The sequence below is a fragment of the Microcaecilia unicolor genome, chromosome 3 (genome assembly GCF_901765095.1).
Source record: "Microcaecilia unicolor chromosome 3, aMicUni1.1, whole genome shotgun sequence".
Taxonomy (NCBI): Eukaryota; Metazoa; Chordata; class Amphibia; order Gymnophiona; family Siphonopidae; genus Microcaecilia; species Microcaecilia unicolor.
In genome coordinates this window covers 318,081,992-318,106,158 of record NC_044033.1, presented here as the reverse complement: position 1 = coordinate 318,106,158, position 24,167 = coordinate 318,081,992, and the positions used below count along the sequence as shown (strand labels likewise).

General features: G+C 43.2%; 1 protein-coding gene across 1 annotated transcript in view; it reads left to right on the top strand.

The window, feature by feature from the left end:
- The window catches only part of AMHR2 (anti-Mullerian hormone receptor type 2), an 80,134-nt gene that overhangs the window by 14,871 nt on the left and 41,096 nt on the right, over positions 1-24,167 (top strand). The window contains 1 exon segment of the mRNA XM_030195004.1: positions 22,636-22,722. Coding sequence (XP_030050864.1) covers positions 22,636-22,722 — 87 coding nt within the window.

Here is a 24,167-nt window from a genome sequence, read left to right as displayed (position 1 = left end):
TCACCTTTATCCACATGTTTATTCACACCTTCAAAGAAATGAAGCAGATTGGTGAGGCAAGACTTCCCTCGGCTGAACCCATGCAGACTCTGTCCCATTAAACCATGTTTGTCTACGTGTTCTGTAATTTTATTCTTTATAATACTTTCCACTGTTTTGCCCTGCACCGACATCAGGCTAACCGGTCTATAATTTCCCAGATCACAGTACTAATTGGTGCAGTTTAATAGGCATGTATTAGAACAGGGTTGGGCAACCTGCGGGCCAAATGTGGCCTGCTACTGAATTTTATGCAACCCGTGAGACCATGGGAAGTATAGACAGAAAACGTCATCAACCTGAGTTTTGATGGTTTTAAATAATGCATTTCCCAAATAGGGTTTTAAAGATTAGAGAACAATTACCACCGGAGAATTATCATATAACAGCCTCCTTTTCTGAGTTGAATGCTATCCCAGCAGACAGACACTGGTCTCAATTTAACAAAATTAATGTTAATGACACAAAAAGATTGTTGCTAAAGTTTGCCAAATCTTTCTGCAGTTTAGATACATACCCTCCTTATTTGATTAATCTGGCATCTCCGCTTTTTTAACATTTATTAACTGGTTAAATTCACATTTTGAATCTGATACTTTACCAACATTAGGCAGAGACATTAAGATTCTATATATCACACCTAAAAAAAATTGGTGCTAACAAAAAATTACACCTAGGCGTATTCTATAAATTGTGCCTAACTTTTTTTGGTCTGTTTTTTATTTTTTTTTTTGGTGTAGTTTATAGGATACTCCTAGCGGTAACTAAATGTAGGTATGGCCATTTATGCAAAGTAAAACTTGGTGTAAATTAGGTGCAGAACAGACATATTCTATGGAACAGACATATTCTATAACATTGCACATAAATGTTAGAAATGCCCACAACCTGCCCATGCTCCTCCCATGACCACACCCACTTTTGTGATGCGCACACCACTTTATAGAATACATTTAGCAAGTTGTGTGCATAAATTCTAATTAAAACCAATTAGTATCAATAATTGCTTGTTAAGTAAAAATTATCAATGCTGATTGGCATTGGAGGAAGTGCATGCAAATCTCTCTCATGAATATTCATTGTGGATATCCTGAAAACCTGACTGGCTGGGGTGCCTCCAGGACCAGGTTTGGCAACCACTGGTTCAGAGTCAACCTGGTATTCCACCTTTTTCTGCATTGCCCCCCCCCCCCCATGAAATTCCCTTCCTCTTTCCATACATGCAGAGCAGTCCTATCCTAAATTCAATTTAAAGGCTCATTTGTTCTCCCTAGTCTTCCCTGATGTGTTGGGGAGTAGCCATGCCTGGGTACACCAGAATGTACTTCTTTACCTGTTCTTCACCTTTGTATCCCCTTTCCTGCTATTATTGATGTAGTTCTTTTCTCTTTTTCTTCCTTTTTTTTATTTCTTATTTTTATTTTGGATTGTACATTGCCTTGATTGCTGTTGTTGAGTGGCGGTATATCAAATACTTAATAAACTTAAACATAAACATTGCTCCAGATACAAAAATATAGATTGTGAACCCACTAGGGACAGAAAAAGTACCTGCATATAATATATGTCAACCACTTTGACATATAGTAGATTTAGGATTTGAATTTAGCTCGTGCCTTTCTCAGTAACAGCTCAATGCAAGTTACATTCAGGTATAATAGTTATTTTCCTGTCCCTGGAGGGTTTACAGTCTAAATTTGTACCTAAGGCAATGGAAAGTTAAGTGGTTACAGTGGTTAGCGTATCTGGGTTTTAAAAAGGTTTGGACAAGTTCCAGGAGGAAAAGTCCATAGTCTGTTATTGAGATGAACATGGGGGAAGCCACTGCTTGCCCTGGGATTGGTAACATGGAATCTTGCTACTACTTGGGACCTGTGGTTGGCCACTGTTGGAAACAGGATACTGGGCTAGATGGACCATTGGTCTGACCCAGTATGTTCTACGACTTGTCCAAACTGCAATGGGATTTGAACCATGGCATCCCCGGTTCTCACCCTGTTGCTCTAACTGTTAGGTGTAGTTAATACAGATAAACATGTATTTCAAACATATTTAGTACCTTAACAATAAACTAAAGGCCAGCAGATCTAAAGCCTGGTGGTCATTTGGCAACTTACCAAAAACATTGATAGGCAAATCATTTTATGGTTGCCAGTAACCACAGGATTTCTGTTACAGTGCTGCTGAACCTCAGTGTTCACATGGTCATCAGGAAGATGCTGGACTGGGGGGGGGGGGGGGGGCTAGGGTTGACTGCAAATATGTGACCATCTCTAGAAAAAGGTGACTAAAATCACCAGAAACAAAAAATGAGATTTTAATGAATTCTGTTAGAGCAAACCCCATCCTTTTATGTGAAAAAATAAGAGTTACATACATTCAAACATGTAACTTTCTCAAACTGCTTATGGACCCATGGCATGAAAACAAAAAAGTGGGCATGGGGTTGCCACTGGCCTAGAATCTGTGAGTATCAGGGAAGTGCTGCAGAAGATGAGGCCTTCAACAAACACAAGCCTCTTTACTGGAAGGGAGAATCCAAACTAATAACCTCAAAAGAATCTCCAAAAGAAAAAAAGTGTGTACACTCTGCACAACGTTTTTATAAAACACAAGCAGGCAAAATTGTCAATGAATGTATTCACAATGTAGGTTAATCCGTTAATAAAACAGTTTTTAATCTTTATCATTATTGGTTTCATTTTATTCTGGCTCCAGAGACTGCTCAACATTGGGAGCGGCTCCTTTACTGATATATCCCATAATAAAATGAAACAAATGATGATAAACATTAATAATTGTTTTTATTTGCAGATTAACTTATATTGTGGATACATTTATTGACAAAAGAGCTGTGCAGAGTGTACTCACTTTTCCCTTTTGGAGATTCTTTACTTTTGAGGCAGAAAATAAGGCCGCAGGACCAGACCCAGAAAAAAGGGATGTGCCTGGGACCAGGGAGAGTAGAACAAGGAAATGATCTAAACCTGTGGGAGATGGGGAGTTATAAACTGAGAGACGAGTTCAGTCTGCCAGTGGAAGGAAGTTTACCTGCAGAGGAGAATGAGAAGTGAGCCAAACCTGTATAAAAGGGGAGCTGGCTTGGGAGGGGCACCTTGGAACCTACTAGGGAGTACGGGAAAACAGAAGGCTAAGTCAAGAAGAAGTAAGGAGCAGAGCAATTTTAATAGGAATTAGGGAGTGGAACAGGCAGAGAGATATTAAACTCCCTGTCACAAATATAAAAAGTCATTATGCTTGTGTAGGAAGGGAAGAATTAAAAGGTGGAGAAGGAGCAAGGAGGGGGAAAAGATAAAGAGGAGAGGAGAAAAGAGGCGAGGAGGAAGGAGAACGTGAGAATGGGGAAAAGAGAGAGTGTGGTATAGGTGGGCTATGGAGGGAGAGAGACTGGCAATGACTAGTTAAGGGAAACGTGTGGTATGGACGGGCTGGAAAGGAAGAGAGAGTATATTGAGGACAGACTGCACTGCAAGAAGGGAAGGAGAAGTCTGACAGGACTTTTGAGCAATTTTGAGCACTCTCCTAGCTTTAGATTTGGCCAAAAGAGTGTTGTCCAAGTCCACATTATGTGCCTTGCTCTTGACGTTAAATAAGGGCTTGTCTCTAACACTTATAAGCCCAACTTTGTTTTTGTTGATGGCAAGGAGAATTTCTATTCTTCATATTTTATTTTAGTTACATTTGCACCCCACACTTTCCCACTCGTGGCAGGCTCAATGCAGCTTACATGGGGCAATGGAGGGTTAAGTGACTTGCCCAGAGTCACAAGGAGCTGCCTGTGCCTGAAGTGGGAATTGAACTCAGTTCCTCAGGACCAAAGTCCCCCACCCTAACCACTAGGCCACTCCTCCACTCATCTAACCTTGTAGCATCCCAAATCACTAAAGACCATATGGCCTATCCAGCCTGCCCATCCATGCCATCTGTACCCTAGTTCACAAGATCATATATGGTGATGCCCCAGCTTACATGTCAGACCTGATAGACCTACCACCCAGGAATGCTAAAAAATCATCCTGTACATTCCTTAATCTTCACTTCCCCAACTGTAAAGGCCTAAAATACAAATTAATGCATGCATCAACCTTTTCCTATATGAGCACGCAATTTTGGAACGCGTTACCACGCAACCTAAAAACGATCTACGAACTAACCAACTTCCGCAAATTATTGAAGACCTATCTCTTTGACAAGATATACCACAAAGTCCAACACATGTGAAATTCCCCACTTATATCTGGAAATGTCTTGTAATGTTTTCTGTTGTATTGCTATCATATATTTCTTTACTGTGTAACCCAAAATCCTTCTGTAACACCAATTGTCTATTTTCTTCTTATCTCCACTATTCATGATGTATTGTAAGCCACATTGAGCCTGCAAAGAGGTGGGAAAATGTAGGATACAAATGCAATAAATAAATAAATAAAAATCTACTCTCCTTATCACTCAATTTGAAATCCTATGTACTTATCTCAAGCTCTCTTGAATTCAGATAGTTTTCATCTCTACCGCTTCCACCTGCTTCCTGAAGTAGAGGTAGTCTCCAGTTATACGTAGCCCCTCTGTTAGGTACCCAAAGAATCTCTGTTTTTCTTGGGTTCAGGCAGAGTTTGTTTGACCATTCCTGAGTTGTGGTTAGACAAGCAGTTTACTCAGAGCTGTGGATAGATCCGGTTCAATGGGTATGAGTAATTGCACATCATCGAAATAGATGCAGAATTGGTCAGTGGTACAGTTGTTGCAAGGTTTGATGTCTCATATAGCACACACTAGATCTAGAAATCGAGCAGAACTTTTTACTAATTGAACTGGCGAATCCTGTACCCCTGTTAAATCCAATGGAATCCAAGATGTCTGTGGTAAAACATGGGTTCATAAAAAAGTTAGGATGTTAGCAAAAATCTGGCAGATTGACAGTGAAAAAAGATTTCATGAGATGGCAACCCTGATAGTACTGAGGGAGCCTTTAGCAATCTGTAAGCAACATTTTGTAACTGCCAGTTTTGTGTTTGTGTTCTTGGATAGGGAAAAAGATGCCTTATCACTTGAAGGCCAGGTGGTTTGAGGAGGAGAGTCTTGTGAGAGGCCAGTGACTTCATACATTTCTGCTATCAATTGTTACAGCTGTGTATAAGGGAGGGCAGCACAGCGCCTGCAGAGAGAATAAGGATGGTGCGGGGAGGTGGGGATTTGTAGAGGCTCTGGAATGCTCCCTGGGATTGTTTTTCCATACTCACAGTCAAGGTTAGATGAGTCATCTGAAGTCTGACTCATGCCGGTCAGGCTCCAGCTCAGCCAATTCTCCAGTTGATGGGTCCCACCTCATGCAGGCCTGCTTTGGATAAGGATTCTGTGTTTTCCATAGCCCTATAGTTTGTCTTCCAGCCTGGGATCTTAAGAGCTGAGTCCGTAACCTCTGGTTCCACACCAGGGACTCTGACGCTGGACTACAGGAGCAGTTTCCCTGGCTGGTCTATGAGGACAGCCCTGCTAATGTAGCCTGGCTGCTCATTCCTCTCCCATGTCATACATGCGGTTTTGATATTTATGTGTAGGGCCAGTGCTGAATAGGCAATTGGGAAGAAGGTAAGCACAATAACAGCCACATAATCATGCAGCTGTATGCACTTAAGTACTTCTTTGGCTTTCTGGGGGGGGGGGGGCCTTCTTGACTGGACCCCACTCCACAGCCTACTCTGCAAGGTCTGCTTAGGTGGAAGTTATGCCCTAATAGCAAATGTTCTTCCTACCTCTTCACCAGAAGCCATGCCCCCAATGCTTCTTTTGGCCCCCATGGCACTTAATAGTGTGCTGATTCCTCTGTCATGCAGTATGAGCCATGAGATGGCATACTATTAAGTGCCTCTCCTTCTGCCAGTCAAGAGATGTGCTGGGGATAGGGCAGCAAAAGAATGGGGAAGGAGTAAAAAAAATGTAGAGGGACATTTTCGATATGATGTCTAAATCTGATTTAAATCCAGTAGCAAACATGGATATTTTCAAACCAGAAAAACGTCCAACTTTTTGTTTCAAAAATGGCCATTTGCTAGATGTTTTTGTGATCAGTGTGTCTATCTTTTAGGACCGTTAAAAAAAAAAAAAGCCCAAGGGAAAAATGCACAAAAACAAGCCATTGGGATGTATGGGGGGGGGGGGGGGGGGGGGGAGGGCAGCATTCTTAGTAACTGGCCACACAGACATCCCAGCAGAACAGTGGTGCACCCTAGGGATACCTGCAGTGGACTTCACATAAAAGGTTCCAGGTACACATCTCGCCATTATCCCCTATATTGTATGGTGATCGTACCAAATCCTACTCTACCCAACTGTACAGCACTACAATAGCCCTTATGACTGCAGGTGTTACCTATATGTAGGTACATTAGATTTTTAGTGGATTTTGGAGGGCTCACACTTTCTACCACAAGTGTACCAGTTAGAATGGGATATGGGCCTGGGTCCCCTTCTCTATACTCCACTGCACCAACCACTAGGCTACTCCAAGGACCTGCTTGCTGCTCTAATAGGACTGACCATAACATCTGAAACTGTTTCTTTCACATCTTTGGAGGGTGGGAGGGGGGGGTCAATGACCACTGGGGAAGTAAGGTTGGGTAATGAGGGCACCTTTTTTGTGATTTGAAACAGGTCTAGACCAAAACATTTAACTTTAAGCCCTGGATGTTTTTTCCAAATGCCACTTTGACATTTTTTAGATGTTTTTCTCTTTTGAAAATGAGCCCCAAAGTATCAGAAATTGGGTGGACGGGACAGCAGGGAGAAGCAACCCTACAAAGAGTGTGGGAAGACAGTTGGTGTGAGACACTACAGGGAGGGACAGGAGTAGGAAGAGGAAGACCTAGAAGAATGGGCATGAAGAGGAAAAACCTATATGGGATAGGGCAGGAGGGACAGCAAGAGGGAGACTACATAGAGTGGGGTGGGAGATCAAGAGAAAGACTTAAATAAGAGATATATATATAGAGAGAAGGCAACCTACATAAGATTCTGGAGGTAAAGGGATCAGAAAGAGGGAGACTTGTATCACATGTGGGTGGGTGCAGAGGAAAAGACTACAGGGGCTAGTGGAGGAACAGGGGAAGAGAGAGAAACCTGCTTGGGGAGACAGAGTGAGGGAAACCTATATGGGTTTGTGGGAGGATAGGTAGAGTAAAACTGTGCTTAAGATGGGGCAGATTGGATGGATTAGTGGGTTACGGAAAGAGGACTTAGGATGGGGAATGAAGCAGGAGAGGACCCAGGCTGAAGAAAAGGACTGGAACTAGAGCACAGGGCGAGCAACAGGGAAGGAGCTTGAGCAGGTGAAGAGATGACATGTAGAAGGAAGTAGATGAAGGCTGAGATGAGGGTGAGTCCAGAAAGTGGAAATGGAAAATTAGGGTATGGGTGAAAGAAAGAGAGGGATAAAGGAGACTAGGGAAGGAATGAGTGGAGAATGGAAGGTCTGGGGAGGAAATGAAAGAGAGGAAGAAAGGCTAGATCAAAGTCAGAGTAATGTAGGAGAAGAAATGAAGCAAACAAGAGAAAAGAAACAAGAAATGGAAAGGAGACCCTGAAAAAGGAACATAGAGAACATAAAGGAACATAAAATGGCCAGACAACAAAGAGAGAAACACATTTCCCCCCCCTCATTCTATAACAGGGCACCTAAAGGTAGGTGTCATTTGGGTGCACATGTTATAGAATACTTGCACATAAACGCATATAGGGGTAATTCTGTATAGCTCACCTAAAGCTGGGTGCTGGGATGAGACACAAGAAGCGCAAATTCTATAATGGCAATTGTGTGGCATTTGCTGCTATAGAATCTACTATAATAAAACTCACCCTCAACGTTCTGAAGACAACGTTCTGAAGTCACTCAGTCACTCACTGAAGGGTTCATGGATTCATGGTGATGAAGCCATAACACTGACCATGTCTCTGCCCCGCCCTCGCATGACGGACCAATCAGAATAAACACCCTCAACATTCTGAAACACAAAGGACCATCACAACACCGTTCCCAGGCAACACTAGGCAACGTAAGACGGACCAATCAGAGGAAACTACGTGACAATAAGGGAGGAGCATTCCCCAGCAGAATGGCTCCTTATCTGTGCAGCACGGAGAGCACAGAAACACCGCTGGAACGAGAGAAGAATATTCCTGCTGTGGGTATATGCAAAAATAGACCGGGGGGGGGGGGGGGGGGAATTTTTAAATGCCTAATGCCAGTACTGAAGAGTACCAGAGGGCCTATAGCACAGACTATATTTGGGATCGCTTGACATGGAGTCAGAGGAGCCGGAAAACAACGTGCCCGTCACCATCTGGGACGTGTGCGAACAGGACAAGCTGCGGCCCAGCTAGAAGGATTACCCGCGATCCAGCCAGCAGCAAACAGCGACCAAGGAAGGGGGAGGAGTACTCCTTCCCTGCCTGGAGACTGGCTGCCAAACTAACGAAACAACCGCACACCGACGCACCACCTCCATCATTCGAAAGGCATCCACTCTTTCTTCAACAGAAATGCAAACTAATAATACAAAACAAACAAAGAATACATGGTTTCTCAGGCGGCTGCAGGTAACTCCCCACCCCCTTCCTCTTCCCCTTTTGCCGAAGCGGCCAAGGACGTGCCCAACCATCCCCAGCCTCAGGCAAGCTGTCTCCCACCTCGGGGATTCCCCGAGCACCCGGAAAAAGACGGCGCTGATTCCTGCAGCGCATACATTTTCCAGCATTCCCCTGCAGCCGGCCTGAAATGGACCAAACATACTGGATCACCCCCCGACGGCCCGACACCGTGCTCTTCTCCCTTCCGCCAACTTAAAACAACCATCCCCGTCCTCAGGCAAGCCGTCACCCACCTCCAGGATGCCCAGAACCCCAGCCCAATGGAAAAAGATGGCGCTGCTTCCAACAGCACATTTCTCTTCCAGCATTCCCCTACAGCAGCCCTGAAACGGCAAAAAAATACTGACAAAGAACGTGCTCCTCTACCTTCCGCCCATCTAAAACAACACTGCTGCCTCAGCACAACACAAAAAAAAAACATGGAAAAAAAAACAACACTCAACAAAGGCTGACCCCCCTACAACCACATTTACATTTCACCAACAGAAAGACCCCCCCTCCACAAACCTCCTTGACAGACAAAACCACACACACACAATACAACAGAAACACACCCTCAAAGCCACACACCAATCCAACCCACTTTGTCAGCACAGCACATCCCCCAACCCCCAAGCAAAAAACAAAACAAAAAAAGACACACATCAACAACCTGCACACACACCGCACCCTCACACACACACACAAAATAACTCTGTGACACATACACACACACACACACACAAAAAAAAACACATGCTAGCGCCCGTTTCATTGGTTTCGGAAACAGGCCTTTTTTACTAGTACTAGCATAAGTTCGCGGTTATGTGCCTAACTGTAGGCTCCAACAATCTAATTAAAGAGACCTTATATTTCTAGTGTGGAGATTATTTCAATATACAATTTTCATATTATCCCAAACACTATCTAACATATTACTTTCATGGATAGTAAATATTCTCACAGTGTGCCCACAATATTCACTCATAAATCAACATTGTTTAGTAAACGGGGATCCTCAGAATTTTTAACAACATACACCATCTGGGACCACTGTTCCAGTGTATTAATGGTGCTGTTCACATCGTCATTGATCCACCCGTATACCTTCCTCTATCAAGGTCTTTTTTCAATTTTTTCTATTACTTTTTTTCAACGTTTTCATATAGTTCTCCTGAAATAATTTTCTTCTTAAATCAACATCTTCAGGTTAATTTCAAACTGTAGTATTCTAAATACTTGTTATAATATCACTTAGCTTTAAGCGGCTTTAAGCAGCAATTTTTCTCCCAATTCAAACCTCTGCCAACATGGCCAGGTTTCGAAATTCTTCTTCAGGGAAGAGTTTCGCATCTCTAGCTTCAGCATATAGAAAAAAATGACGATGTGAACAGCACCATTAATACATTGGAACAGTGTTCCCAGATGGTGTATGTTGGTAAAAATTCTGAGGATCCCCGTTTACTAAACGATGTTGATTTATGAATGAATACTGTGGGCACACTGTGAGAATATTTACTATTCATGAAAGTAATATGTTAGATTGTTTTTGGGGTAACTGTAGGCTCCAGCACCTATGCTAACTCAAAAGCTGGTGTAAATGCTTGCGCCTAACTGTAGGTGCGTAACTCCTAGTATTTTAGTACCCGTGCGTGCAACTGCTAGGCGTGCACTTGGCATGCCCATATACCTCCCAAGTCCACACTCCCTTGCAGTTGCGTGTGATGGATTTTGTGCACACAATTTACAGATTACCGACTAAGGGCAGTTGCACTCATAACTGCTAATTAGTGCCAATTAAAGCTAATAATTGGCTAACACCAATTAGTAGCTAATTATTAAATTAAGTTATGCATGCAACTGACACTATTGTATAACTTGCGCATGCAGCTTTGCATGCTGAGCATAAAATTGGGCACGCAAGTGTATAGAATTGGTAAATGCACAATTACGCACATAAGTGCAAGCTATGCACTCAGCAGTTTTCTATACTGTGAGAGCGCAACTGCCGCAGCACATGTGAGGGATGTGAACATGGGTGTGGGCGTGTCTTCCACTTACATGCTGTGAGCACTTCCCATGCCGCTTGGCTGTGCTCTGCCTTACCCAGTCCTGGGGCACAACTCCACGCCAGGTCCTCTAGGTAACTCCAGATACTTGGCAGCTCAAACAATAGCAAACAAGTCAGAAAATTTCCTGTATTTTATTGAGAATAGTCTCTTTCCTGGGCTATATGCCTCCCGGGCTTAGTACATAACCCCAGCACGATTATAGTTTCAATTTAGCAAAGGAAAACAAAAACAAACTCTTTTCCAACAGGTATTAATGCAGCCCTAAGCCCCACAGTCCAAGTCCTTCCCTCCCTGAATTCATCAAGTCCACGAACCCTTGGGCAAAAGTGCCAACACTTTACCCAGCAAAAAGATTCCCAAAGTTAATTCAGCAAAAAAGTTCTGCTTCCCTCCCAACTCAAGTCATCCATACCCTCCCCTCAGAGAACAACCTGAGGAAAGGGGACCCCCTCCATTTTATACCAGCCAATAACTCCTGGTATCCTCCCCATGGGTCACGCTTGAGCCCAGGGCCAGGTGGTAGCTACTTTTCCAGGGAACCGGCTCAGATACTTCCATGGGCTTTCCACACTACTGTGGTGTAAAACCAGGGTTAGATTAACCAGTGCTGAAAATCTGGAGCCAGTTAGCAACTCTGCTTATGTTTCTCTGTATTCTGCATGTATGAGAAAAGTGAAGCAGTCTGTCTTGTTTGGTTTTCCCGATAGAAAATGTATTGATAGTGTCTGATGTAATAGGACTTTTGATGTTTAAGTCCTGGGATTTAGTTTTGAAGTAATTGATGTGAATTAGGAGAGTGAAATCTACTGAGTACAACATAGAAGGTAGGAAAAAGAGTGTATGCATTGAATGAATGAAATAAGGTTAGGATATTAGGGTTTTAAAGAATAATTACATGGTATAAAAAGCATGTGTATCTAGCAGTATATGTTTAATAAAAAAGCTTGGGATAATATATATGGATATAAGTGATTACTGTGGTTAGTAATAATAATATGTAATCAGATTAGAATTAGGGAACTCAATAGTGATTTGATGGATATTCATTAGGGACATCCTGAATTTAATTTAAATTTAATACAAATCGGAGAAAATGTTTCTTCACTCGTGTAATTAAACTCTGGAATTCATTGCCAGAGAATATGGTAAAGGCGGTTAGCTTAGCGGGATTTAAAAAGGGTCTGGAAGGCTTCCTAAAGGAAAAGTCCATAGACCATTATTAAATTGACTTGGGGAAAATCCACTGCTTATTTCTGGGATAAGCAGCATAAAATGTATTGAGCTTTTTTGGGAGCTTGCCAGGTATTTGTGACCTGGATTGGCCACTGTTGGAAACAGGATGCTGGGCTTGATGGACCTTTAGTCTGTCCTAGTGTGGCAATACTTATGTACTTATGAAAATCCAATTGGTTTATGGCCCTCCAGGATAATACCTGTGATGTACGACCCAATATTCAGTCCATGGTGGTCAGCAGTTTTTAAGCTGCTGAGAGCCATGGGCTGAATTAAGACCAGATATTCAACACTGGGCCATGTCTGAGCTTCAGCATTGAATATCTGGGTATGTGCGATCACCGAAGAGTAACCGGGCACTGACCGATATTCAGACTGATGCCTGGTTAGCTCACTTGTTTAACTGGTTAGCAGTCTGAATATTGCTGCTAATCGATTAAGTGCCTGCTCCACCCAAGGTCCACCCGACCTGGACAGTGGCTGAGCAGTCACAGGATATATTCAGGAGCACTCCTGCTTAAGTGCCACTGAATATTGTCAGATGGTCAGCTCAGTGAGGTTTAAACAGGCAGTGGCCTCTCCTTCTCAGTTAAACCATTACATTACATTACATTAGTATAGTTCTTATAGCCCACCATATCCTTGGTCATGTTCATTGTGGGTTACACTCAAGAAGACCTGGGCAATACCAGAGAAACACAGTGCTATGTATATTGATCCATAATCTCAAAACAAAATTGCCCCATGATATTCAACCAGTGGTGGTCAGCGTTTTTTTTAAAACAGTCGCTGGCTAAATTATCCCCCGATATTCAGTCCTGGGCCATGTCCGAGCCCCGGCTCTGAATATTGGGGATAATTTTGCTCCGGAACTTATGCAGGCCCAGCCGATATTCAGCTGAGGCCTGCAATAAGTTATGTGACCCAGCTGAATATTGGGCTGGGATCTGCATAATTTTTTTAAAAGATGCCCGGAGCCCCTCCCACCCCTCCACCCCCAACAATGCCCTTCCTTCCCTCCCACCTCACCAATAAGAAGCCACCCCAGGAACTCCCGCAACCCCCCAACCATCCAGGTAGACCTCTGCCCCCCCCCCCCGGGACTACCCTATATCCCTGGTGGTCCAGCGGTGGTCATTGAGGGCAGGATAGGCCTGTGATTCCAGCTCTTTATTTTTTGACTGCAGATTTGAATCACAAGGCACTCACACCCTTCAACCATCATTTTCTTCTTACCTACTTCCATAGCAACCCCATCTCTTCACTGCCTTTCATCCTATCTCCAGTATCACTATCCCAACCTCTCCTGTGATTCAAATATACTGGCAAATGCCCGGTGATTCATTGTGGAAGAAATCCAGTCTCACTCCACATCCTCTCCAGCACCAGGCTGAGTTGGGTTTTAAATGGTGTTAGGTGAGTTCTTAAGAGTATTGTCACTCCCTGCAATTAATTACATCTAACCATCTGACTCATTGGTCACCAAAAAATAAAATATAATACTGAGTACTTAGTACAGGAGGACAGAGTAAATCCTTCTTAGGCCCCTGATGAACTAGGATACAAATATTCTTGTTGTTTTTATGCTCCAAAATGAAACATAGCACACCAATTCTGTGATTTCCAAGCTAAGGCAACATCTTTATTGCAGAAAATTATAACAATGAAAATTATTTGACAGTAAATTTGAATATCACAGTTAATGCAACTTATCCACTTGAATTTTATTCACTGAACTGTCTGCAGACACAATCACAGACTGGCACAAACGTCTCTACAGCCCTCCACCACAGGAGACCTTGGACTCTGGAAATAATCTTTGTTGTTGCTACTCCCTACTTCTTACTTATCATTTCACTTCTCCCTGAAAGGCACTTCCTTTCTAGCTTTCAAAGAATTTGACTTACCAGATGCCTTTTTAAAATAATAAACTGAGCTGAGAAAAGCAAATCCCCAGCTATGATGTCTTTGGATGATGAGGTGTCATGGCATGTTTGCAGTTTTAGAGAAGTTTCATTTTCTGCCTGAATGCATAGCCTAGAGCCGTACTTTGTATTCAGATCCCCAACCTAAAGTAACTGTAAATTGCTTCTCATCTTCTTTTCCAGTTTTTTAGGGCAGGGTTGCTAATTTTTTCCCTTCTTTCTGATACAACCACTGATCACATTGACTGGCTGATTCGGGAATCTATGCCAACCTAGGGAATTTACTATAGAGACCTGCACGGGAACGGGATTTGTGGGAATCCAGCAGAAACCAAGGGAATGGAAGCAGTTCTGTGGGGTTCCCGTGGGGATAGAAGCTGTTCCTGTGGGGTTCCCGTGGGAATGGAAACAGTTCCTATGGGGACTGAAACAATTCCTGCGGGGTTCCCAAGGAAGTGTAAGCTGTACCTGCACCAGCCTCTCACTTACCCAGTTCCAAATTCTTTGAATTTTGTCTCCTCCTCCTCGCTTTAACAGCACAGATGAAGAAAGTCTTCCATTAAGGAGGTGGTAGAGACACAAATGGTGACAGAATTCAAAAAAGGCATGTGATGAACACAGAGGCAGTGGCGATCCTAGGTGCAGCGGCATCCGTCCCCCCAGGGTGCAGCACGACACACACACACCCCCGGCGCATCAAGCCCCCCCCCCCCCCAGGTGCATTCTTAGCTGCTGGGAGCAGCCGCGTGGCTGTCGGCTCCACTGGCTCCTTGCTCCCTCTGCCCCGGAACAGGAAGTAACCTGTTCCGGGGCAGAGGGAGAAGGGAACCAGTGGAGCCGATAGGCAGGCTTCTGCTCTATACACCCTCCAGCAGCGTGCACCCGGGGCAGACCGCCCCCACCGCCCCGCCCTTGGTACGCCATTGCACAGAGGATCTCTAATTAGAAAATAGAAGTTATAAAAAAACTAAATTTAAATGGCTGTATGTGTGTGGATGTGCCTACAGTACTGCGGCTCGAACCCAAGAGAGACTGAAAAATTCCGACTAGAATTTGTTTTTTATTAAAGTCTTGTGGGACTGGAAGGGGACAGGTTAAATTCTTGCGGGTACAGGTGGGGACGGCTTAAATTCTTGCGGGGATGGGTGGGGATGAGTAAGATTCCAGCAGGGTTGGGCGGGGTAGGTAAGATCTCTGTCCCCGTGCAACTCTCTAGTTTACTATCAAGAGTGTCTTGCATAAGGTATCCATGTATGCCGATACGCTTTTGTTTATATCTTCTACTAAGACACCAGCTCTTCTGCTACTGAACTTTTTCCCTCGTATGTTTACATTTATTAGATTCTTGATATGCCACCAGGGCCAGCTCAAGGGATAGTGTTGCCCTGAGCCAACTTGTTCAGTGGCACCCCCCCTCCATAGTATCACATCTGGCGCCCCTCCTCTTGCATAGTCACCTTAGGGATCATTTGCAGTATATCAAGTGCTGAAAATAAATTAAATAAATAAATCTATGTGGTTTATAACATAAAATAAGAAGAAAAGGAACCGAAAGAGAAGTGAGATAGGAGAGTAGATAGATGGGGTCAACTAGATAAGTTTCAGTCAACAGAATGGCCAAAGGTCTCAGAGAAAAGATGGGTTTTGAATGATATCTTGAATGCGTGGTCAGAGGATTGGTTCTTGATGTGCAAAGGGAGTGAATTCCAGAGCTTGGGACCTAGGTAACTAAATGCAGTTTCAAGGGAAATGATTAGGTGTAGAGCTGAGGGAGATGGGAGAACAAGGAGATTATTTTCAGCAGAGCGGAAGCAACAGGAAGGGGTATAAGGGATGAGAAGATTGTTAATATAGGAAGGAGCAGTGAACAGACGGTCTGCCTTTGTAAACTAGTAGGAGTTTAAATTTAACATGTGCAAAGAGTGGGAGCCAGTGTTTTGAATGAAGCAGGGGTGTGCCGTGGATAAAATGATGGGAGTTGTGAAATAATTTTGGGGGTGGTGGATTGGATAAACTGTAAGCAATTGGGGGAGTGAATGGGGAGTTCTACGTAGAGTGAGTTACACAGTTGAGATGGGACATAACCAATGCTAGAATAAGAGTGTGGAGAAGAGACATGGAGAGAAAGGAGTGAGCAGAACGAATACGGTGCATAGCGAAGAATGAGGAATGAACAAAAGAGTCAATTTGCGTTTAAAAGTAAGTTTGGTGTCAAAGATGATACCCAGAATTTTGACTGAGTCTTTGAATAAAAGGGATCTATCATCAACAGAGGGACAGAGAAGTAATAAATCAAGAGGACTGGGAAAGATGATGGATTCACATTTGGATGTGTTTAGAAAAAGAAGGTTATTCTTTAACCATTTAGAAACCTCGCTGAGGCAGTTGTTCAAAGATAGTGGAGCAGTAGAAGGATTGGAGATATGGCAGAGGATTTGGATGTTGTCAGCATAACAGTAGGGGGTGCATCCATATTCCTGGGTGATGGTGAGCAGGGGAGAAAGAAAGATATTTAAAAGAGTAGGTGCAAGGATTGAGCCCTGGGGGATTGCAGGCGGAAAGTGGGAGAGGTGGATTGGCCGCATGTAAGTTGGAAGGTGAAGTTGGCAAGATAACTTGAAAATTAGGAGAGGACAGAGCCGGCAAGTCTGATTGTGTAGAGAAGATGGAGCAGAAGGGTATGGTTTACTAAGTCAATGCAGAAGAGAGATCAAGGGATACAAGAATGACAAAATGGTTGATTTATGTGTGAATGGAGTTATGCAGTGCAAGAAGTAAGGTCTCAGTGCTGTTATGATGAAAGCCAGCTTCAAATGGATGAAGAATGTTGGTGTTTTCAATGTACTGATCAAAGTTAACAAGTCAGAGATTTTCTTATTTCCCCCTGTCTTTCAAATTTTATATGCAGAATGATAGCTTTAAACATACGAGTGTACTTCTCACTAGAAAGCATCACTTTTTAAAAGTAACTATCAGCCCATAATTGCACAGATGAAATAAGATGTGACATCCAGAAGGAATGGAATAATTTTCTCATTTCTTTGTCTGGACAGATTAGTACCCTCAAAAGGAATTTTCTGTCAAGGCCTAATTTACATTTTTTTCATCATGTACCACATTCTGTATATGGAAGGGTCCTTGTCAAATCAATGGAGCTATATCCATTTTCATTTGGAATAATGTCCTTTGTGCATTAAGCTTAGCACCTTGTGGCCCTCAAAGTATAAAAGAGTCATGGTATGGCCTAATCTACCGTTTTATTACTGGACTTCCAGAAGTGCATGTTTAAAGATTGTTTTTTCCCTTCTTCTTTATACTGTTGACTCACGGTTGAATCATCCTCCTATCCTCAAGTTGGATATATATGGAGGAATAATCCTGTGGTCTCTCACATATTATCATTGTGGCACAACAGGAACTACAGAAGAAAATTCTGCCTTTTTCTATTGGTTGTAATATATCATCTACATCTATATACACTTTCTTTCTGGATACTGCCAGATAGGAGGGAAAGAGTCTGTGATTTATTTGGCAGCTCTGGCTTGCTTCTCAGGTACATCCATTCAGTTATTTGAGGGATCAGTTTGGGGTTCCTGATACCGTGAAAGCCAAATCATATAGGATCCCTGCTCTAAAACAAAGATACTGAAGTTAGTGATTTTTGCCAATTTGCTGGAACTGGTAGATGAAACTCATTTGTTAGACTGGTCATTATCTCATACAGGTTGATGCAATGGTGGCAGAATACACAAAGAATGTACTGTCGAGTTAGTATTTTGTGGATACCAGTAGCTCTTGATAAAAAGGAAAGGGAATTTATTTCAGCAGGAAAGGTGGTCCAGAACCTAGAACTGCCAAGTTTCTGTTTTCATTTCAGTCTCATATCCTTGATTATTTTCATTGAGTAACATTCTTCTTTAGTAGGAGTGGGTTTAGAAGTCCAGTCGTTAATTATTTGCATAAAGGGGAAACATATCTTCTTATCCTGCCCCTACTGGTTCTTCCATGCTGCCTATTATGGTGTATTATTTTTATTCTGTTGACATTTTATCATATTTCTTAACTGTATCATGTTATTGTTGTTACTAGGATTTAATATGCGTATCTCCATATTTACTTTTCTATCTACACTTCTTCCCTTGGTTCATTAATCTCATCCCATGGCTTTTCCTACCATCTCTTTGCTGATGACTCCCAAATCTACCTTTCTACCCCTGATATCTCACCTTGCATCCAAACCAAAGTTTCAGCGTGCTTGTCTGACATTGCTGTCTGGATGTCTCAATGCCACCTGAAATTAAATATGACCAAAACCGAGCTTTCATTTCCCCCCCCCCCCCCCCCAAACCCATCTCCCCGCTCCCCCCCGTTTTCTATTTCTGTTGATGGCTCTCTCATTCTCCCTGTCTCCTCAGCGCGAAACCTTGGGGTTATCTTTGACTCTTCTCTCGCCTTCTCTGCTCATATCCAGCAGACCGCCAAGACCTGTCATTTCTTTCTTTACAACATCCGTAAAATCCGCTCCTTTCTTTCTGAGCACTCTACCAAATCCTCATCCACACCCTTGTCACCTCTCATTTGGACTACTGCAATCTGCTTCTTGCTGGCCTCCCACTTAGTCACCTCTCCCCTCTCCAGTCGGTTCAAAACTCTGCTGCCCATCTTGTCTTCCGCCAGGGTCGCTTAACTCATACTACCCCTCTCCTCAAGTCGCTTCACTGGATCCCTATCCGTTTTCGCATCCTGTTCAAACTTCTTCTACTAACCTATAAATGTACTCACTCTGCTGCTCCCCAGTATCTCTCCACACTCGTCCTTCCCTACACCCCTTCCCGTGCACTCCGTTCCCTGGATAAATCCTTCTTATCTGTTCCCTTCTCCGCTACTGCCAACTCCAGACTTCGCTCCTTCTGTCTTGCTACGCCCTATGCCTGGAATAGACTTCCTGAGCCCCTGCGTCTTGCCCCATCCTCGACCATCTTTAAATCTAGATTGAAAGCCCACCTCTTTAACATTGCTTTTGACTCGTAACCACTTGTATCCACTTGCCTCCACCTACCCTCCTCTCCTCTTTCCTCTACACATTAATTGATTTGTTTGCTTTATTTTTTGTCTACTAGATTATAAGCTCTTTGAGCAGGGACTGTCTTTCTTCTATGTTTGTGCAGCGCTGCGTACACTTTGTAGCACTATGGAAATGCTATAGAAGTAGTAGTAGTACTTTAACAATTGCATTTTGTGCTTACACTTGGTCATTTTACTATTGTTACCTTACTACACAACATGGGTTATTTACATCAAGTAATACCTGTTGTATACCATCTTGAATGAATCTCTTCATAAAAACAGTTAATAAATTGTACTATATTAATAATTAATACTCTCATGCTTTCCATGCTATGATTTCCCAGATTTTAGCCATTCAGTTATAAGTAGTCTGACATCCTTGGTAGCATGTCACTGGTTATATATCGGTTTGGCGCTAGAGGAAGCTTCACTGAGCACAACAGAACTCTGAAAGAATATGATCTTATAGGAATGCTGGAATATGTAGTCCATGAGAATACTGACCTTGCAGGAAGTGAGCTCATACTGAAGATAAGCAGTTTGGGAGATGTGGTGAGAAAGCCGCAGGAGTTCAGAACACAGGGAAAGGTAATTGAGCACCAGGAACCAATCAGCAGTCTGCTAATGAAGAGAAAAAAAGACCAAACTATTTATAGAGAAAGAGTCAAGGAAAAGGCAAGGCAGACAGATGAGCAGAGCAAAGCAGCCCGGTTAAACCGCACTAAGCAGTCTGTCCACCAGTATTTAGTGGCATTTAAGTGAGTAGTAACACTGAATATTGTCTGTGACCACCTTAGCAGTAGCTGATTAGAACCAGGGTAGTCCAAGGGCAGAGTCGGGGCAAATCTGGTAGCTAACCAGACAGTAGCAATACTCAGCCTGCTACCTAGTTAGGTAACCAGGTAAAGTTAGGACAGCAAAAAGGCTGTTCTAACTTTACCTAGTTTTTGCTAATCAGGTAGTGGGCTGAATATCAGCCTAAATATTTGACTGATGATGCTCCCAAAAACCCTCTCCCACACCCCACTACAAGAGTATTTCCCCTCCTAAACACCCCAGCCCCATGAACAGCCCCTATCTCGGACCCCACACTGCACCTCCCACCCCCTTACTGGCCCCCCTGCAGACCTACTTTAGGGTACCTCCTGGGCTAGCAGGTAGTTTACAGGAGTGATCCCCACTCACTTCTGCCAATGCCGGCTCTGAGTTCAAAAGGTCTGTCTGATCTCTAGTGTCAGTACCACAAGACTGTTGCTAGAGGTCACGGTAGTTATGCAATTATTTTGAATTCAGAGCCGGCAAGAGCAAGTGGAGATAACTCCTGTCTCAACTACCAACTAGACTAGTGGTCTTCACTACTTTTTAAGTTAGGGCCTCTTTGGATTCTAATGAGATGAAGAAGAGCCACCAAATTTCTTCCCATGCAGGACTGCAACACTGCTAACCAGTGTGTGTCAATGACATCCATCCCCACCAACATGCCTTCAAATCTTTAATTGGGAGTATTCTCAAGGAGGTGTGCATTTCCAAATGCATTCTCTGTCTACTGAGAAAGGCCTTGTCCTTCAAACTTGGGCTCCCCCCCCCCCCCCCCCATCACTTTCCCCTTTCTGTTCTGAGCTTGGGTAGAGAGACAGAAAGACAATGGGGGCTGGACCAGAGCTCTCCAGGGACTACCACTGGCCCCCAGGCCTTGCATGGAAGAACACTGCACGTGAATACCAAGGACCATAAGGAAGGCCGGGGTGGGGGTGGGGGCTACATGGTGGTTAGAAGGGAGAGTAAGAACCTTTTTGAGGAGAGTTTGGGAGGTTTGGAGGGAGCTAACTTGATGAGTCCGCACAGCATCCAGATACTCAGTGCTGGTACCTGCTCTTTTTATTTCTTGTGACCTGGGTTGGGCACCTTGACACCTCTTCTTCCTGGATTTCTGTTTCTGTAAGAAAGTGACAAGACTTAGCTCCAAATCCTTCACCAGACAAATTCCTAAAAGAAAAGTCCATAAGTTGTTATTAAAGTTGACCTGGAGAAAATTACTGCTTAATCCTGGAGTTAAGTAACATGGAATCATGCTACGTTTTTGGATCCTACTAGGTACTTGTGGCCTGGATTGACCATAGTTGGAAACAGGATGCTGGGCTGGATGGTCCTTTGTTCTAACCCACTATGGCAATCCTTATGTTAGAGACTAATGCAAAGAATATAAATGCAAAATCAATACAGTATCAATAGTACCCCATGGATGAAGACAACATATTTGCCCTTCTCCAAGACAGCAAATGAAAAATGTTTCAGAAAAATAACAATCTCTTCTACAGTGGGTTTGAGGGAAGTACCAGGAAGACAGGTCCCATGTACTGAGTCTTCTCAAATGTGAAGATGTGACACATCTGGTACAGGTCCCAGTCACTATTCTTCCAGGCAGCTGAACTCTGCCCTCCTCCCTCCCCCCCCCCCCCCCCCCCCCCCCCGGCACTCCTTCCCTGTTTTGTACTCTTCAGGCCCTAGATTTTCTGGTTGGACTTCGAGTCTCAATCCTTTGAATCTTAAATACAAGCTTAATTAATTGAGAGAAGGTATCTTGGTCAAGCCTAGCTGACATAGGAACAGCAACACTTCTAGCTTGTGGCCTAGCTAGCCATCAAGAAGGCAACCTCCCAGGCTGTACCTACTTTGGACTCCTACAACCTCTTTTGTTTCCCTGGACCTCTTGCAGGGGGCATAAAAAGATACTTAGTTCCTGCCTGGTGGGCTTTTATTCTTCCTTTCAGAATCACAGAAGGATACATCCCCTGCCCAATGAATGGTAGATTGACACATCCTCTATGACTTTGCAAAAACAGATCAGATTAGAAGCAGAAATTCCAAAATGTTTCCCTATGTGGTGATTCTGGTACATGTAGATGATTGGTCTAAACCTCTGGGAGGATGCACATCATTCTTCATCATGTAGCAGATACTCTGCATTAATAGTCAGACTTTTTCACTGCACATATACAGTAGATTCCCATATATGTTTTCATAAATTTAACATGGCATCCCATCCATTCCCATGTGCTAGAGGTGCATGGTCTCTGTGGTTCCTCAGTCCATGTTTGGTGGATATGTTTATGGGTTAAAATCTTCTAGGTAAGGTTTTCTCTGAAATTTTGGAAGTACTGTAGTTGTTAAGGATGTGCTCCCTTTCCTGGAACTGGTGCGTCTGTCATTACGTTCTGGAAACGTTTGCCATCCGTTACTAGTTAGCATGCCAAGGAATTTGCAGTTACATGCATTGAGAAAATGATGTATCCCCTTCAAGGAAGAAACTCTAAATACAATTAAATATGGAGTATGTGTTTGGGCCTGGGGGTGTTGGGTCTCAGAACCAGCAACCCGGCACCCTTCCCATACAAATTCCTCCAACTGATTTTCTTAGTATCACCAGCTGGGAAAGTACCAAAAAACAACTATAAACAAAGAAGCTTCTTACATTATTAAAGTTTTATTCTAATCCAAGAACAGGAAAAAAATAAGAAATAATAAAATTAGGAGCAGTATATTAATCCACAAAAGTTTTTTCAGGACCACTAGGTGGTTAAAGTGACCCTGATGACACATTGAATCTAGTTTGCCTCAGGCCCTCCTAACCACGCCTCTGTTTCTCTGTTTTTCAGATCAGTCGCTTCCAGGCAGCCCAGTATCTAGCTGGGTATATGTGGCTGTTCCTTCACTGCTGCTGGTGATGCCCTTGGTCGTTCTAGGTACAGCGAGATGTATGGTGCACTCTACACACTCTGATACAGTTAGGAATGTGATGGGATAGGGAGTTAGATACGGATGTCCTGCAGGATCTTTATAGTGCAAGAAGTCAGTGTACCTAATGCAGATTTTTGGCCATTCATGCAAAATCTTACAGCACAGACTATAGAACAGACAATAGTTTTTTAGACATGTAAAAGTTTCCCACTGTTGGGAGCCCTGGCTTACAGTATTTACTTTAACAAAATGTAAAAATCAGAGGGCACGGATATTTCACATTCAAAAACTGTCTAATATATATAATTTCCTTAAAACATTTCCAAATTGGAATACTTGGAATTTTCTCATTTTCAACCACTTACATGTAGCTAAAAATCTGAATTTGCCTTTTAAAGTGAGGTTTTGGGAAAGGGAAATTGGTGGGGAAGAAGAGTGGTGTAGAACGGGTAAAAATGAATCAATTTTTCACTTTTTCAAAAAGTACAAAGACCAGGAGATACTCAATAAAATTACATGTAAATACTTTAAAAACAAATAGGAGGAAATATTTTTTCACTCAAAGAATAGTTAAGCTCTGGAACTCATTCCAGAGAATGTGGTAACAGTGGTTAGTGTATCTGGGGTTAAAAAAATGTTTGGACAAGTTCCTGGAGGAAATGTCCATAGTCTGCTATTGAGATAGGCATGAGGGAAACCACTAATTGCCCTGCGATTGATAGCACAGAATGTTGCTACTAATTGGGTTTCTGCCAGGTACTTGTGACCTGGATTGGCCACTGTTAGAAGCAGGATACTGGGCTAGATTGACCATTGGTCTGACCCAGTATGGTTATTCTTAAGGCACATCTTCAGCTCCAATGTTTGTTTATTTTTATGAGTGGTCAGAGCTAGCACTTCCATTTGGTGAACTAGGCAACTGCCTAGAGTCCCAGAGGGTAGCAAAAGGTTAGCAACAGCAGGCAGGAATTTTAAATTTCCTACCTTCCCCTGGCAGTTGTATCCCAGTACATCTTAGTGGCTTATTCCCCGTGGTAGGGAGCAGGAAGAATGCTTAAGAACAATTTCCTCTGCAGCATGGGGTCAGTCTTGTGATATCAGCCACGAAATCCCATAATCTCATCAGACTAGCCTTGTATGGCAGTGGAAATGAACATGTTCTTAAACACCCTTCCTCCTGCAGGCCATTGGGGCTGAGCTACCAAGAAGTGGTGTGGTCGATTCACTGGATATTGGGATGGGAGGAATAAAAATTAAAAGCAGTTGAAACTGGGGGAAGGGGCTGGCAAGGAGAAGGAAAGGAAGACCTACATGAGGGAAGGGCATAGAGACCTACACAGAGTGATTACTCTACATGGGGCAGGGAGGGACTGGGAGGGACTGGGAAAGAAGACCTACATTGCGTGATGGGGACCAGGGAGAGGAAAAGAAAGACCTGAGGCATGTGAGA